We start from the raw sequence: 16,436 nt of genomic DNA, 5'->3' as shown, positions 1-16,436 counted from the left end.
TGAGTTTTTTTTTTCTCCTTCTGTTGAATTCTTCCTCTTAATTGCCTTTACTCATTTGACTGAGCAAGCCGTAAAATGCAGATATGTGGAACAACAGATTGTTTGTTTATTAAAATACAATAGCGAAGGAGTAGCGTGTCTGGAGGTTAATACTGGAATGCTTTAGCTGCCATGAAAGCAGCGTTAAATTCCTTCCATTTCATTAGGAGCTTAAACTTGACAGTTAATTATGTCCATGAAACCTGACAAAGGTTTACATGTTTTTTTGTGTCAATTAAGATGTTGGACAGTCAAACACACATGAACAAATACGCACAATTTCACAATCAAAATACTGATGTTGACACCCACCTTGCTGTGAGAAGGACTGCTCAAAGACGCACTTGTAAAGACTCCGGAAAGAAGCGCTGAGGTCCTCAAAGTCCGAGAAACAGAGCTGCTTGTCCCGCGACTCCGGGACAGACAAACCATACTGGGGCTGTGGTGGAGGAGGGGGAGGCGGCGGCGGCTGAGGCTGGCTGGGCTGCTGGAGGCTCAGGGACTGGGATGAAGGCTCCGAGTGGCTACTCACCTTCAAGACACAAAGAGAGGAGAGAGAACAGACATTAAGGGCTGTGAGGGGAACAAAAAAACAAACTTGGGAAATCAATGACGATACTGGTTTTAGAAAAAAATAGCTAAATGGCTAAATTCACTCTCCAACTGAAAGGGTAAAGGCCGCGATCACGCTAACAACAGCATGGCATCAAAAAACTCTCCCCTTTCATTTTAATGTGACCTATAACGCCACTGCGGAGTGCCGGAAAAAAAAACATACAGACTCGTCAAGTGTTGATCCTGGTTCAAGTTTTAACAAAACAAAATGCAACATTATCCAATTAAGCCCCACAAATAAAATAAATGACAAATAAAGTAAAATTGTATAGTGTATGGAACATCTGCGGATGCATAAATATACACACACACACACACACACACACGCACACGCACACACACATGCACACACACACGCACAATTTACAATAACTTATTAGTCCGCAATCACCAATGAGTTGTAAAAATGTTTTGATATCTGAAAAGACTGGCCACTGAGAGGCCACTGATGCCAAAATTGGAGTGGGATGCTACCCGTCAGTCACCACGCAGATAAAAACAGTGTTTCTAGTAGCTGAATCTAAATTGAGAAACCTGAATTTCAATTGGTAGAGCTATAGTGTAGAATAGATTTTGAAGTAACCTTCAATAATTATCACATTTAGTTTCAAGTTTTCATGCATTTTCCAGCTGTGCCATTCTATTTCAACTTTCACATTAATTCTACAAATGATTTTCTTTATGCACTACGATGATCATAGCAAATTCAATTTCACACAGTTAAAATAAAATCTTTGCTGGCACTCATCTCTTTTCATACGGACACTCGCAAACAGAATCCACTGCTTCAATTTTCTATCTCATATTGTGAATGCAGCCTGTCTTCCTGGACCCTCAATCATCTCATCCCAGCTGTCATCGTCCTCATCCACCCAGCAAACACAAGCAATTTGCTGTGATCAGTGTGCCTCCGCAAATATAAGCCAACTTAGTATGACCCCCCCCCCCCCCCATATCTACCTCCACCCAGTAATGGCTGCCTCTCCATCAACTTTCTTGGTGTCTTTGAGATTTCTGCCAGTGATGCCACCAGTAATCACCGTCAGTTAGGGGGGGTATCACCTGCTCCAGGTAATGAGGCAGAACTAATCCTGATCCCCCTGGACCAGACTGCAGATGAGGACTGAAGCAATGGAGAAGGGAGGGCGATGGTTGGAGGAGACGTGCAGGGAGGAGGAAAACAAAAGATGGCCTCTAGAAATGAGAGGTTAACGAGATGAGATTGCACTGACCTTTGCTAATGCAGGTGGGAGGTGAGCGGGGGAAAGTGATTGATGGTAAAAAGGTGAGCAGCTGTTACAAAAGAAAAATAATGAAGAGTTTTCAGTGTTCCTGTAATTTTGGACCAAATGTATTTGGGCTGAGACTGGCCTTTTAAATTATATTATTTTTGGTTTAAAGGGACAGATGCAAACACTTTGACTTACATGTCAAATGCATTAAAAGTCTATCAAAAGTCAAAAGAAAAGCAGCTTTGAGTAATATAATAATAAAGAATAAATAGATGAAATAAAGGGATATACAAATGAAAATAACAGCATTCCAAGCACCTTTAAGTTCCTTAAACAAATGTTATGAAAAAGCATAAATAAGGAAATAACCATTTCCAATTTAATAGAAATCTGGTCTTCTTCAGGCAATAAAAAACAAACGTCATACAGCTTTAACAAATACCAGGATGTTACAAACATTGAACCCACATTAAATGTAAATGATGGACAAATATTTGCGTTTACACAATAATATTTGTAAGACGCACACGCGCACGCGCACGCGCACGCGCACACACACACACACACACACACACACACACACACACACACACACACACACACACACACACACACACACACACACACACACACACACACACACACACACACACACACACACACACACACACACACACACACACACACACACACACACACACACACAGGTTGAGACTAATCAATTCAACTAGCCAAAAGAGCTTGTTCTACACAGGATGAGGAGTCATTTAAACAGAAAGTGTAAAATTGGGTCGATTATGTCTGAGTGTATTTGTGGCCTGCCAAGTCTGGGGTGTACTTTACACCGGCCAAGACCGTAGGCACCATAACAGTAGACGACATGGGGTGGCCTTGATTTAAATAAACCTCAATGTATGTGCGTGTGTGTGTGTGTGTGTGTGTGTGTGTGTGTGTGTGTGTGTGTGTGTGTGTGTGTGTGTGTGTGAGTGCGCATGTGTGAGCGTGTGTCTGCTGTAAATGGCACAGAGAGAGACAGGACAATCTAAGTGTTTAATTGCTGGCTAACAGAATTAATCTGCTTTTAACCGTATACATTTTTCCTCTTTGTCTGAAATCTGTTACTACTGGAGTGGTCGGGCATCATTTATATGCATCAGTGAGGATTAAGGCCAAGTTTCATGGAGCACGGACGCTCCACATAGGCGAGGCGCAGCGTGTTTTTTTTACCTGCTACACAGGCTACTCCGTCTTTGTGGCGTGTGGTTGCTGCCAGTTTCACTGTGTGCATATGGAGTTTCGCCAAATGGTTTTGCACGGTTTTGAAGTGTAGGCTATATTAATTGGTACTGAATTAATTAACTGGATTGTATTAACTCCAGGATCATAGGTACACAGTGATTTATTTTAATGTGAAATGTAAAAACACCCAAACGCTTGCTCTAGTGCCTCACATTGCCTTCCTGTGCATTAAGATATTAATCTTAATAATTTTTAAACAGATTGTACTCATTTTTTTTCTGTTAAATGGCCACGTAGCTGCGCATAGAAAGAAAAAAATAGACGAGCCACGTAAAAGTTCAGTTTGGCCGTTCAGTGTCTGCGTGGTCTGTGTAGCAGCTTTCGTTGGCTATAATGGACACAGCTATATGGAGGGTTCATACACCTTTTACAAGGTCATATTTAAGCACTTTTCAAACACTTTCAAGGTTTTCCAGCAGCTTACAGCTGTGGTAAACTACATTTTTCTACGAATACATACATAAAAAAAAAAATCATGTCAAAAGGAAGGATAAAAAATGAAGCTTCAATTCCATAGCTATTTGTTGTGAAAGAAATGCGGATACAATTTCAAGAATTTTTAAGCACTTTATCCAAATTTAAGCACTTTTCAAACCTTGAAAACACAACTTTAAAATTCAAGCATTTTCACCTGTACGAACCCTGTATATGTATTTTTTCTGTTAACTACCGACATAGAGGGAGGACTCTTTCCCTCTGCCTGATTGAGGCACAAAAGCATACAGGCACTTCATTCACACAGGTTTAGATTTTTTTTGTGCTGGTCAACCCTGACGAGCATGAGAGGCTGCAAACAACTTTACTGACAGCTGTCTGCAAAGACAAAAAATATATTTACAAACTAAATAACCAGCGTGTATGAATGCAAAATTCAACAGCAAGCAATAGAGGTCAATCAGTCTGCACATTCTATTGCATCTCCACACTGTTTGTTTGACCCTATATGTCTACGAAAAGCCATAAAATGGGCTATTTGGCTAAAATGTTAAATTATTCAGTAAAAGACAGCAACTGAAATGTATGTTTTCTGCCTGTTAAAGAGTCATAACGATGCGTCTGTTCATACCATCTGCTAAACTGTACTGATGTTATACAGAATAATGGATGTCATCTGAATACGATCCGCAAAAGCCAACTGTAAATATATGTACTTGCAAAGTATGACCATGAAGCAGAGTTTCAGCAGTGTGCTGCAGATCCAGCATACATGCCATTAGCTGGTTACCACCTCCTCAGTTTGCTAAGGGTGCAGCCGACACCTTCTGTACCGACTGAGAATGTCTGGACCCGTAACTGAATCATCCTGATTATGTGTGAATCAAGTGAACACAGAAGCATAAAATGAAAATGATTTTGAGTCCCTCTGCTTGTGGTTTCAAATTTGCCAGTTTTAGATTTAAAAATGAACAGAACAAAAGTGGAAGCACTGACCCTGCTGAAGTGTCCTTGAACTAGTCTGCAGCAGCATCAGGTCAGCTTTTGTCCTTGTGCAGACAGACAGAAGAAATTTTCCTGCAGCAATCATGAGACTGTAACCCAAAATAAAGAAAAGATCTTACTGGTGTGTAGCTGTGTACGTTGCTGCCGCTGCTGACGGCGGTGTTCAGGTTGTTGAGGTTGACAGATGCCAAACTCTGCTCTGAGAGACTGTTGCTCAGGCTGCCCAGACTCCCAGGACTCTCACTGCCTTCTGCCTCTGGGTTGTATAGTGCTACCTACACACACACACACGCGCAACACACACGCGCAACACACACACACACACGTCGGATCCGTGTTAAAACGACATTAAAGGCAATTATACAGGGCCAAAATGTTGGCAATCCACCTTTAAAGGCACTGGTTCATGGTTTTATTGCTCCTCATTGCCTATGTTTTGTCCATTTGCCGACTTATATCCAGCCTAGAGTGAACATTGTCCACCTCAAGAAGTTACACATGCACCATTACCTTAGGAGGCAACTCATGAGGAAATATTGAAATTAAAGTGCTGGTATATGCAGATTGGTTCTGCTGCATAACAGCACAAAACCTAAACTAATGATGATTTTTTTTTTTCCCCTCCTCAAACATGGTGACTTTGATTAAATGTCCAGACCCAGAAACCACTGGGTAACTTCAAAAGCAACGTCTGAGAGTTTGGCACTGCCGTAAACACAAATCCAGAGGAAGTGCACTGTATGTTGTCTTGCGGTGACAGATCCCAAAGCTTTCAAAAGAAATGCCTCAGGATTACGTTGAATCATGTTTCTCTTGTTTTGTCTTACTGTCTGTACTAAAAGTCAGTATGTGAAGCAGAGCACCAGCTTTACCTCCGGGCTACATTTAATTGTATAGACAAATGTGAAATTACAGCCTTCGGGTGAGACAACAGTAAAGGCTCTCTGGGGCGGTGCTCAGCGTCTTGTAGCTGTAAAAAAAACAAGTGTTTTTTCGAAAGTCAGTTTCTTTAAGTGTTAATCCTGAACGTTTTCTGTTTTGGTGTGACATCAGAGTGAAGCTGTAATTCTCCTTGCTGTGTTACTGTAGTAACACGGAAATAATTATGTGGTTTACGGGAACATTTAAAGTCCAATAGATGCATTACAAAAGGATATAACCTCATTATGTCTCTAGAAAGGTTTCAACTTTCTGTTTTTTAACACAGCTTCAATTACTATTGAGGAATTCAAGTAAAAACATTACAATATGTGTATGTAATGATGGCTGTATCGATCTCTCTCAAGGAAACTATTTTCAGTTCTCCGAAACCCCTAGTATCATAAATTAGGAATATCTTTCCGAAGCAAATGTACTCTCCAATGCAAACAGAATATTAGTGAGCAAATGTGTGACTGAAGAGGCTCTGATGCACTGCTGTGCCTGCAGGACACCACCTGTCTGGATGTGGGTGGATATTATTGACGCTTGCATCAGCAACATTACCGTCAAAGTCTTCCTACCACTGCTCTTTTTTAAATGTATAGTGATGACTAAGACGAGTCAAGTTTAAGTCTTCTCATGAGTAAATACAGTGCCTGTTGCCTGTGTGACACACCAAACTGTCTAGGGAAACAATAAAAGCTTGATGCTGATTGTTTTTGGCTGTTAATGATGCTCACCTCTTGCTTTCTGTTGTCACATTTGCGAGACTATATCTGTCACCTCTACTGACCATGGTAATTAGTCGAGGTTAGTTTGGCTAAATTAGCAACTATTTGGCTTAGTTTCCTCTTGTATCAATAATCTATCATACAAATCAATGTAGGACTTTCTAGGTTAATGTTAAGTCTAAAAAATGTCTAATACCTACTTTATAACAAGTACCCAAAACCCAGAAGATATACAGCATTTTGTCTGATAAACCAAAAAGAACAAAGGGCACTTAAAAAACAGGAACTAGGAGGTGCCCCCTTTTGGATAAATGGTAATTAATTGGTTATAAAAAAAATGCAATGGTGATAGAATCATTATAAAAACAAACAAACATGTTTTTCAAATGACAAATTGAATTCCCAAAGTGTTAATAATCTGTGGCAAAAAGTGTTTCATATTGACAAATACTGTGAAGTTAAGATGTGTGAAAAGAGAAGAAGGGAAAGCTGGAATAAGTCGTCAAGTCCAAACCTTCACCGTCACGTCCAGATCAAACACTCAAGAGTTATGTGAGCTGCTGCTGTGGGACAGATTTTCTCTTTGTTTAGGGTCAGACAGAGGGGTCACGTACCACACATCATCATATTGTGTGTGTGTGTGTGTGTGTGTGTGTGTCTGTGTGTGTGTGTGTGTTTATGTGTGTGTCTGTCTTTCTGTGTGTGTGTCTATGTGTGTGTGTCTGTGTGGCAGATCAGACAGGCGTCAGAGGGCCCAGTTGCCACTTGATCTCTGATCATCATACAGATGGTCACACCCAGTTAAGCTTTTCAGTCAGGGTGTGTGTGTGTGCGTGTCATTGTGTACAGTTGTGTGTGAAAGTGAGGGCCTGTAAAACAGCCACTGACGGTGAAAGAGAAAAACAGAGATGGCTCCTGATGCAGCTTTCAGTCAAGTATGTCTTATACCCGCTAAGTATTTATTATAGCCTCAATTAAGGTCAAGAAGAAGAAGAAGAATTACTTTATTAATCACGCAACGGGGAAATGCGATTTTTTCACTCTATTATTTTTAATCATGTTACACACACAGGTCCGAAATACACACACATGCACCTATATACATGCAATTAATGGAGAGATGTTAGAGCGAGGGGGCTGCCAGTGACCAGCGCCCCAAGCAGGGGAGTTCGGTGCCTTGCTCAACAGCACCTCGGCAGTGCCCAGGAGATGAACTGGCACCTCTCCAGCCACCAGTCCACGCTCCATTCATGGTCCACACAGGGACTCGAACTGGCAACCCTCCGGTTCCCAACCAAGTCACCTATGGGTGTGGTAGCTTATATCAGCATACGTGCTGATGAATTGGTACTACTTCCCTGAAAATATGATCAACAATAACTAATAACTATTGTGATTTATCTATGCTACACTGACACTGGTGAACAGGAAATCCCTGAAAATGGGGGAAAATGTTTCTCAACTACTAAATGACAAGATCTACTTTTGAGAGGCTGGAAACAGTAGATGTTTGGCATTATTGCTTGAAAAACGATGAATTAAAAACCATATGCTGATTAACCTTCTGTCAATCAGATCAATTAATAAACTAGTCAATGTAGCTCCACAGTCAACAGTAAATACATACTACTTTTGTAATACTTTAAAGAAAGACGTTTTGAGTTTTTAAAATCAATCTCACTTAAAAGCAATGTGTGTTTTTCCCAACTCAAATGCAAGCAGGTTGGGAATTTCTTACTTCTGCCCACAACTGAATGGATTATTAGATAAAAGGAAACAACATACATTGCACTCTGAGATACGCGTCTGGTAAAATAAATATTTTATACCTGCTCTGTTGCTGTATTCTGTTTTTACTATCAACTGGTGAACAAGACACTGATGAAACCAAACTGCCGTTACTGAGAAGCTGAGATCGTACCTTGTTGGTTACAGCGTTGATGGCCAGAGTGGGGGACGTCCCTCCTGACATAATGCAGTCCATCCTCAGAGACTCTGACTCCAGACTGTAAGGAGTTGATGCCTGAAAGTAGAGGACAGAGGACTGAGATCTACAGTATGCTTGCAGTAGATAAGATGACATTTTGACACGTTAAAGCACAGGTCATTTTAAGGTCCATACTTGTTTCTTGGATTTCTATGAGAACTTTCTGAATATACCTGTATTCACCCTCTATCTGAAACACTTTTAGCGTCTCTCTCAGTCTGCTCTGATCGATTTCTGGTCTTCCACATCTGTACTCTTGGCGTCTTGCCCTCTGCACATCATTGCCAGCGGAGAATCACTGTAACAGCACTGTAGTGGCACTTGCTACCTTCCTTTTCTCTGTGGATTGAGTGCTTTGATACTTTCACAGTATTTATATCGCGTCAACCTGCTTCATAATCAAAAAAGAACTGGTATCTAACTTTTTACAATATGGGACCTTTAAGCAATGTAAAGCAGAGTAGCCAGTCAATTTGAATAGGTGTACAAATATTTAAAATAATTGTAAATATAGAGAGTTGAGTGACAGTAAAAATGAGGAAGGAAATGAAATGTGACAAAGGTTATGGGAAATTTGCAAGTTCATGATTCAGTACTCAGCCTCCTGAATCACCGCCATGCCCCGGGCTCGGACTATGTGAACTAGTCGAGGCGCGCTTCATTTAAATTGCCGGACACTTAAACAGCCTGAAAAGTGGACACATCACTTGCACTTGATAAGATAAATCAACCTATCCTCATGCATTATTCACGTATCTAAAATGTATTCAGCAGCAGTTAATTTTCTGCTGTACTCACAAAGAGCTAAAGTAGGGTTAACTGAGTGTGGGGATATGAGGAACTATTCAAAGATCGATGAGGGACTAAATTGACGCCTGCAAAGCGGAGGAAAAAAAGATATAAATAAGGACAATATTTTTTCTCCCCTTGTTTGACTCCTTTCAGGGTTCAAGACAGCTTGCCTGCCTTCCCAAACTGCTTACAGTAAGAGGATTGGTTGGTAACAATGCAATCTTTAATTTATGATAAACTCCCAGTGAAACGGGTTGTCAGTTCCCCGGTGGAGGCACTTATAAAGAAGACAACAGAGAGGTGAAGAGAGGAGTGAGGAAGGCTTGTGGAATAAGGGGGAGAGAAAAGCAAGAATAGGTAGAGAGATAATTGAGCGGTGACGGACGGATAGACAGGCAGACAGAGAGGCATACAGGAAATGAAAGAGAGTGATTATGCTGAGGGCACCAGAGACGCAGTGACTAAACTAAGTGTACACTGCCTGTCTACACATTTATACAATGCATTTATGCAGCTGATGTTTAGCCTCGCTGCCAACTTCAAATCTTTTCATTTGCACATCCACTGTCGTCAGGAGACTTTAAAGACTTTGACTGTGTAGCCTAGGTGCAACAAAACCCCAATGAAAACAGTACAGACATATTTAGCCCGCCTTTTTTTCTGACGCTAACACTGCTATAAATCTTAGCACTTAAAACCTCCCTGTCTCTCCTTAGCCCATGTGACAGCCCACAGTGAGTCTGCCAGCAGTGCAAGTGAGGCGTAAGAAAAGGGGTCGAAGGGCCCATCCATGTAAGACGAGATGACAAGGCTCTGAATTAATTAATGTTTGTAATAAAAAAAAAAAAACGTTGAAGAAAATATGTCTAACGGCAGCCCTGGGGCCTTCTGTGGTAATTAACTGGAACACAAGCCTAGAATACTCTCCCTCCTCCCTCCTCTCCATCTTACTCCTCTTACTCTTTTCCCTGCTTCCCCTTGAAGCTTAATTTTTCTCTCTCTCTCTGCTCTCTCCTCCTTTTTTCTGTCCTTTCTTTTACACTTCTTTCTATTGCCCCCCCCAACAATCACATCCTTCTTTCTTTCTCTTTTATTTCAATTCTTTCTCCGATAAGCAACTGTGATTGTGCACTTTGCCGCTCAACGCCTGCCCAAGTTCCCTGGAGAGGAGAAGGCTAAAGCAGCGGAGAGGGAGAGACAGAGGAAAGAGTGGCAGACAAACAGATGCAAAGAAAGATAATGATCAAGATACAGAGACGCATGATGAGAAAACAAGGGGGGTGACCAGCTGTGCTGCACCATGATGAAGGACTCTGCAGGTTTTTAATCCTACAACAAACATAGGCAGGTGTACATTAAGAAGAACCCCAGTGGGGCCGCGGCTGGATACAAATATCTACAGTATGTAATGAAAAATTGAACGGAAGTCTAGCGTTGAAACTTAATGCTAATAAGGTATCAATACTAATCATAAAATCACTGAATTACAGCTGTCAACTCTGCAGATGTAATAATATAATGCCTGGAGCTTCTTTAACCTTTTCAGAGAAACATGATTCCGTCAAAGTCTTGATGTGCTGATAAACGCTGTGGCAGCATCTTGAAGGCAGGGACACAACAAGCCTACTGCTGGTTGTCAGACCGGGCCGACTGTTTTTGCGGTGTGCCACTAGTTGGCGCTAGTCGGCACTCATCGGCTGTTTTTTGGCCGATTCAGCATGTTGAAACAGCGTCAGTGACAGAAATCAGTATGATTGGCAGTTCAGTCAGTGCACGAGAAAAGAAAGGGCAGTGAGTGGGAAAATAAATGGATAGAGTCAAGAGGGCATGAGATTGAAAACAAATGTGTTATATTAGGCTCAGATTATTTTTTTTAGCCACTGAGCAGAAACGGTTCGTAATGTTTGTGGTTTTATTCGCTAACGAATAGTAAACATCTTTTTATCTTTCAACATCTTTTGATCTTTCAACATCAGGCTGTGTTGTAAATGTTGCTAACTAGCATCCTGAGCTGTCCTGTCTGATTTCCAAATTATTATGTGTCACACAACCGCAGAACAAATGCTATGAACGAAATTTGAACCTGAAAATGTGCATAACATGGAACCTTTAATATTGCTTGTTTCAATCAAGATACATATGCATATGTACTCAAAGTTATTGGTTCATTGAAGATCAGCCTAGGTGATGGTCAAAAGAGAATTTCATCTGTTGAATGTTTCTAAAATGATGAAATCAATCTGATAGCTTGGTTCGGAGGTAGCGCTAAAGTCTGAGTATGCTAATTAGCTGTAGCACACTACTGTATCACACAGAGATAGTCAGAGCCAAAACAACAGTGGTAGAGCAGCAGACAGACAGCAGAAACAGGACCTGCAATACATCATGTAGCTCACTGCTTTAATATTCAGATCCTCAGGTTGCTGATTGAAGCCACATTCTGCCGGGTTGACGCAGGGTTACATATATTTATAGCCTCGGCTGCTGTCAATCAATTTCCCAAAACCAATTTTCATTTCTACTTCTCACATCCATTCTGTAGCTTGTTTCTGTGGCATTGTGAAAACTGCAAATCCAAGAACCATGTGTTTAACATGTATGTACAAAATTTGATCATGACCATTGATAATTGAGCCTACAGGCTCTGGTTCTCTTATAGCACGTGGTACACAGAAAATGGCACATGTGCTGGAGATAGGGTATTTCTATCAGACACAGGCTCGTTTTCTAGCTTTCTCCAGTCGGAGAGGTCCAATAATATGCAGTTCAGTACCAACCAAATGGCACAAAGCAAAACCAGTGTCAAGGATAGCCCTGCCTGTTCAACCCATCCAAGGAAAAGGCTGCACGATGTAATTGAGGTTGTTGCTGTTATTGTGGCTTTACAGAGTAATAATTACACAACCCTATTCAAAGTAAGACCAAATCTTTTTTCTGGTAAAATGGACAATTTGACTGATAGAGATCCTTCAAACAAGCACAACAGGCAGCAAGAGAGCTGAATTTGTACCACAGTCAGGCAGGTAGCCAACCAAGCAGATGTAAATTGAATGTTCTATATAAAACTGCACAGCATCAATATGCGGTATGAGGTTTTGAGTGGTTGTATCTTCTCTAAAGATGATAAATCACTAGTCACCAATACTTTCCCCTTCCTTTTGTTTTTTTGCTTGGCATCATTGATCTAGCCAGTAATCTCAAAACATTTTCAACCATAATGCAGAAGTAGGTGAGCCTGTCCTCTGGTCAAAAAATTGCAACGTACATGAGACTATGCCACACAGGCAGTAGACTGATAGTTTTTTGCTTTAAAGGCGCCTTGTTTGCCCGCTGGTCCTTCCTGGCATCATTATAGCACTGAGAAGGGAAAAAGATTGGAAGTCTGTTCTCACACAAACATTTCTGTAGCATCTGACCGGAGCAGCTTTTTCTCAGTCTCTTGTTTTTTTTGCTTGTGTGCCTTCTCACAATGCTACATCATTTGCCACTTTAACAACAGTGAACTTGAACTGATGTAAAGAAATCATTTAGGGAAAAAAATGGAAAGTAACAAAAGGTGAGGTTATTGTTTTGTGGCAGCAAAAACCTCATAAGAGTTTTAAGTCTGTATTTATTTTAAAGATGTCCGTAGAACTGAGCGGTAATAAGGATTTTAAAACAACATGTCATGTTAAGAGGAGGATTTTATAAAAGGCATTGTTAAGTACTTACCCTTTCTCCAGAGCGCGGTCGTTTCTTTGGCCTGCTCGGTACAGTGTCTTCTTTAGGATTTGTGTCTATGGCCCAGTACGAACCCTGGAGAGTGACCCCAATGAAACAAAGAGTTAAGCTTTGTTTGAGGGAAGCTGATGATTGCGTTTGATGTAGGTACACATTCAAATTCTTTTCTTTTTTAAAGCTTTCTTTGAAAAGGAGACAGTGGTGGAAAAGTCCTCAAAGAATCAAATAAAATTTTCTACTAGCATTACTAATGTTAATAATACAAAAATATTCATTGTGTATCAAGCATAAATGTACTCATCATAAGGATTTTATTATTTATGTGGGTTAAAAGGTGTTAAAAAATACTGGATTTTATTGTTAGTGGTCAAGTTGGTGCAAAATCTAACAATTTTATTTTAATGTTGGTTTTAAGTATTACTGATTTGTTTTGTTGGTTAACTATGATCAGAGACAAAAGTAGATGTTCTGAATGTGAAATCCAGACCTTGGTTCTGAGAGTTTAAAAAACTGATGTTGAAACATGTTATGTCAAAGGACACAAGAAAAATAGTATTGTGAATTGTAAACCAAGATAATGTGTGATGATGATTTATCTAACTGACATGCCCGAAATAAACAAATAAATAAGCTAAAATAAGGTTCTGGACATTATAAAAAAAAAAATTCTATAGAAACTGCCTTTCATTATGGTGACAGAGTAAATCTAATTAGTTGCTTCACACCTTTAACAGTATTAATCTTCAGAAGATATACTAATGTGGTTGCCCAGTGACGAATAACAAGACAAACACAGGTCTGGCAGATGGGTCACAGCAGCACAACATATGATAGACAACTAACACATATTCCAAGAGGAAATTAACCACTTATCAAAACTATGTATTTAGTTGATCAATTAAACAATGGAAATGAAAGCTTTACACACAAGTCTACACAAACACAAGCACAGTTTCAAGACAGACACCCCAAAAACACAATGCCTCCAGCCACGGCTGTCACAGAGGCGTAAAAAAAACCTAACAATTTATGTTATCATTCAAAGGTTTCACAGCTGCAGGCAAACAAAGACCTTCTACAATTATCTGGGCATCCTTACCGGGTCACTCACCCAACACACTTTTTAGACTAAAACCACCAAACAGTGTGACCTTTATACTGAAGGATGGTTTGAACTCTTCTGTAGCTGAGCTCTTTCAAAAGGTGTATTTTTACAACTCTACTCCCACACATCACCTGTTTTGTATTAGCAACCAAGACATTATGGTTCAATCACTCAGCCTATGTTTTGGTAGCCTTGTGAGACCATCCTAATCTCTCAAGCTCCATTGTATTGTACGTGCAGATCAGTCTGATGACGCGCGTCAGAGAATTCAGCGTTGGTTTTGAGGTGGGTTTAGATGTGACGCAACGCATACAAATCCAACCTGATCTAGACACATTTTCAGACAGCGGTAAAACCTAAATTCTGTTAGCCGCTCGCTAACCCTGTTTTCTCTTGGATCCTTCTGTCGGAATATGGACCGGGCACCTGAAATTTTGCCTTTCATCTCTAAATTTGCGTTACACAAACAGAAAATATCCTTTACCGACATGCTGTTTACTTTCTGAGCTTTGCCTCGACACTCTTTGATGTGATTGGTGGATTTGGCCCGACAAATGGTTTATCCAATCAGCAACCAGTACTTTCCTTCCCAAAAGATCTCCAAACGAGCATATCTCGATCTCCAAACGAGATATGCTGAGCAAATGGGAATCATGTGAATCAATCCATCTGGCGGAGTCAGGTTAATGTTTTGGAGGCATTTACTGACCGTCAACAGCTAGCTTAATGTTAGCCCTGCGACTGTGTGTACAGTAGCAGCACTCCAGTAGTCCCGTCCTCACAATAAGGCTGTGGGCTTCACACACCCTTGAACTGTGATCAAACAAAACCCATTCCTCACTGCAGGTTTACCAATGGCTAACATTATAAAGCTAGCTGACAATACATTTTTTCCTCACATCTCCCTAAGCCTCCAGTCCCTGTGTAACGCTAGCATGTCACGGACCAGCCTGTCCACTGAACTCCTGGTAAGACAGCAACAGGCTGACCCTCAAAATGTTAAAGTAATGGAGCATTACTGTTATGTAACTGTATATACAGTATAACTGTAATTTGGTCACTAAATGTAAAATTGTAATCCCTTACACTACTGTAAAAGAGTTATCCCATCACTGTAGCATTGTCCAACACCGATGGGCCAAGAGTTAGATTTGAACCCAGGCCGCTGCCAAAGACTACATCGGGCACACGCTTTACCGGGTGAGCGAGATGTCGCACTAAAACAAGGCCCCATTAAAATATTTGGAAGACATTGTGTCCAATTGTTCAATTTCATTAGAGTGACCAGACGACCCCGGTTTCTGGGGAAAGTCCACGTTTTCAGTGACCTGTCTCCGGCTACTGCTGTCTCTGGTTTTCACTGCGACTGAAAGATCCCAAAATGGATTATAGGAAGAAAAGAAAAAAAACGGCATACAGTTGTTTTATTATTATGACATTTCAGTGTCACTATAGCTCCTTAGAGATGTTGGGAAATTGTCATTAAACAATTATTATAAACTATTAATCACAACCTTGTGCCAGCCTGTCAGTGTCAGTTTTGACCAGTGACGCAACTAACACGTTAGCCTACTTAGTAACGCTACTCTAATCTGATTACTTTTTTTCAGTAACGAGAAGGCTAGTCTAACGTCTTCATTATGTATATGTTTGAGCGGAGTTGTATTTGCTCTGACAGGAAGTCTTTCTCCAGTCACGTTACCATGGCTCAAATGCTTAAAGCTAAACCATCTTTAGAAAAATATTCCAATAGCAGCAAAAAGTCTTCCTTTCAAAATGGGTAGGCTTCATATTATATCCAGTTTGGTTAGGCTCTTGCAAAGACAGATTAACTATTTTTTTTAATTTCATAATTCCATTATGGCCTTTTTATAATGTTATTCTTCACAGCCTACGGCAAGCCAGTAAAGCCACATATGCCTTTATTTAAGGCATTTTAAAAAATTAAAATTACGACTAGAAACAGATATTAATACAATGAATATATATTTTACATTGTGTTAGGTAAATCAGGTGTAAGGTATTTTGGCTTTCATTTGTCATTTTTTATTTAAAATTGATTTATTTAAAGATAGGGACCATTGTTTTCATTACAATACATTAATATTGTACAACAAGAGGAGATATACTGTATCTTGCCCGGCAGTAGCTGTTTGTCATTTCCCACTCACATTAATGGAAAACTGATTCAACCACCTTAAAACCCTATCTTTTCTGAAACCAAATACCCCAGGTTGTCATTCAACGTGAACTGTGGCATTTTCCATTTAAAACTGTACCCCAAATCTTGTGGAAAATCTTACCACCTTAAATTTCATGTCAATATTTGTATGAGAAAACAATTTTATCCCTTAAATTGCTATTGTAAATAATGATTTAGCTGTGCTGTCATTAGACAAAGTTTGATTTTACTATTTTACTTATTTGTAGAGAATTGTTAAGGGTGGTAGATCTAAACACATTCTTCATAAAAGCTTAAGTAATACCTGTCTTTTTTTGTCAATTATTGTATGTGCTAGAGTAAAATTTGCTAGAGTAATATTTCTCTGAAGTAT

General features: G+C 40.1%; 1 protein-coding gene across 1 annotated transcript in view; it reads right to left on the bottom strand.

Moving 5' to 3' along the window:
* The window catches only part of LOC310951706 (forkhead box protein J3-like), a 61,785-nt gene that overhangs the window by 10,963 nt on the left and 34,386 nt on the right, over positions 1–16,436 (bottom strand). Inside the window, exons 5-8 of the mRNA XM_083920078.1 lie at positions 12,768–12,851; positions 8,199–8,300; positions 4,745–4,900; positions 352–571 (exon numbers count right to left, since the gene is read on the bottom strand). Of these exons, the coding sequence (XP_083776204.1) occupies positions 352–571; positions 4,745–4,900; positions 8,199–8,300; positions 12,768–12,851 (562 nt within the window). The remainder of the gene's footprint in view (positions 1–351; positions 572–4,744; positions 4,901–8,198; positions 8,301–12,767; positions 12,852–16,436) is intronic.

Source organism: Echiichthys vipera, assembly GCF_963691815.1.
Source record: "Echiichthys vipera genome assembly, chromosome: 9".
Taxonomy (NCBI): Eukaryota; Metazoa; Chordata; class Actinopteri; order Perciformes; family Trachinidae; genus Echiichthys; species Echiichthys vipera.
The sequence above is the reverse complement of the archived record's forward strand: the minus strand, read 5'-3'. Positions and strand labels throughout refer to the sequence as shown.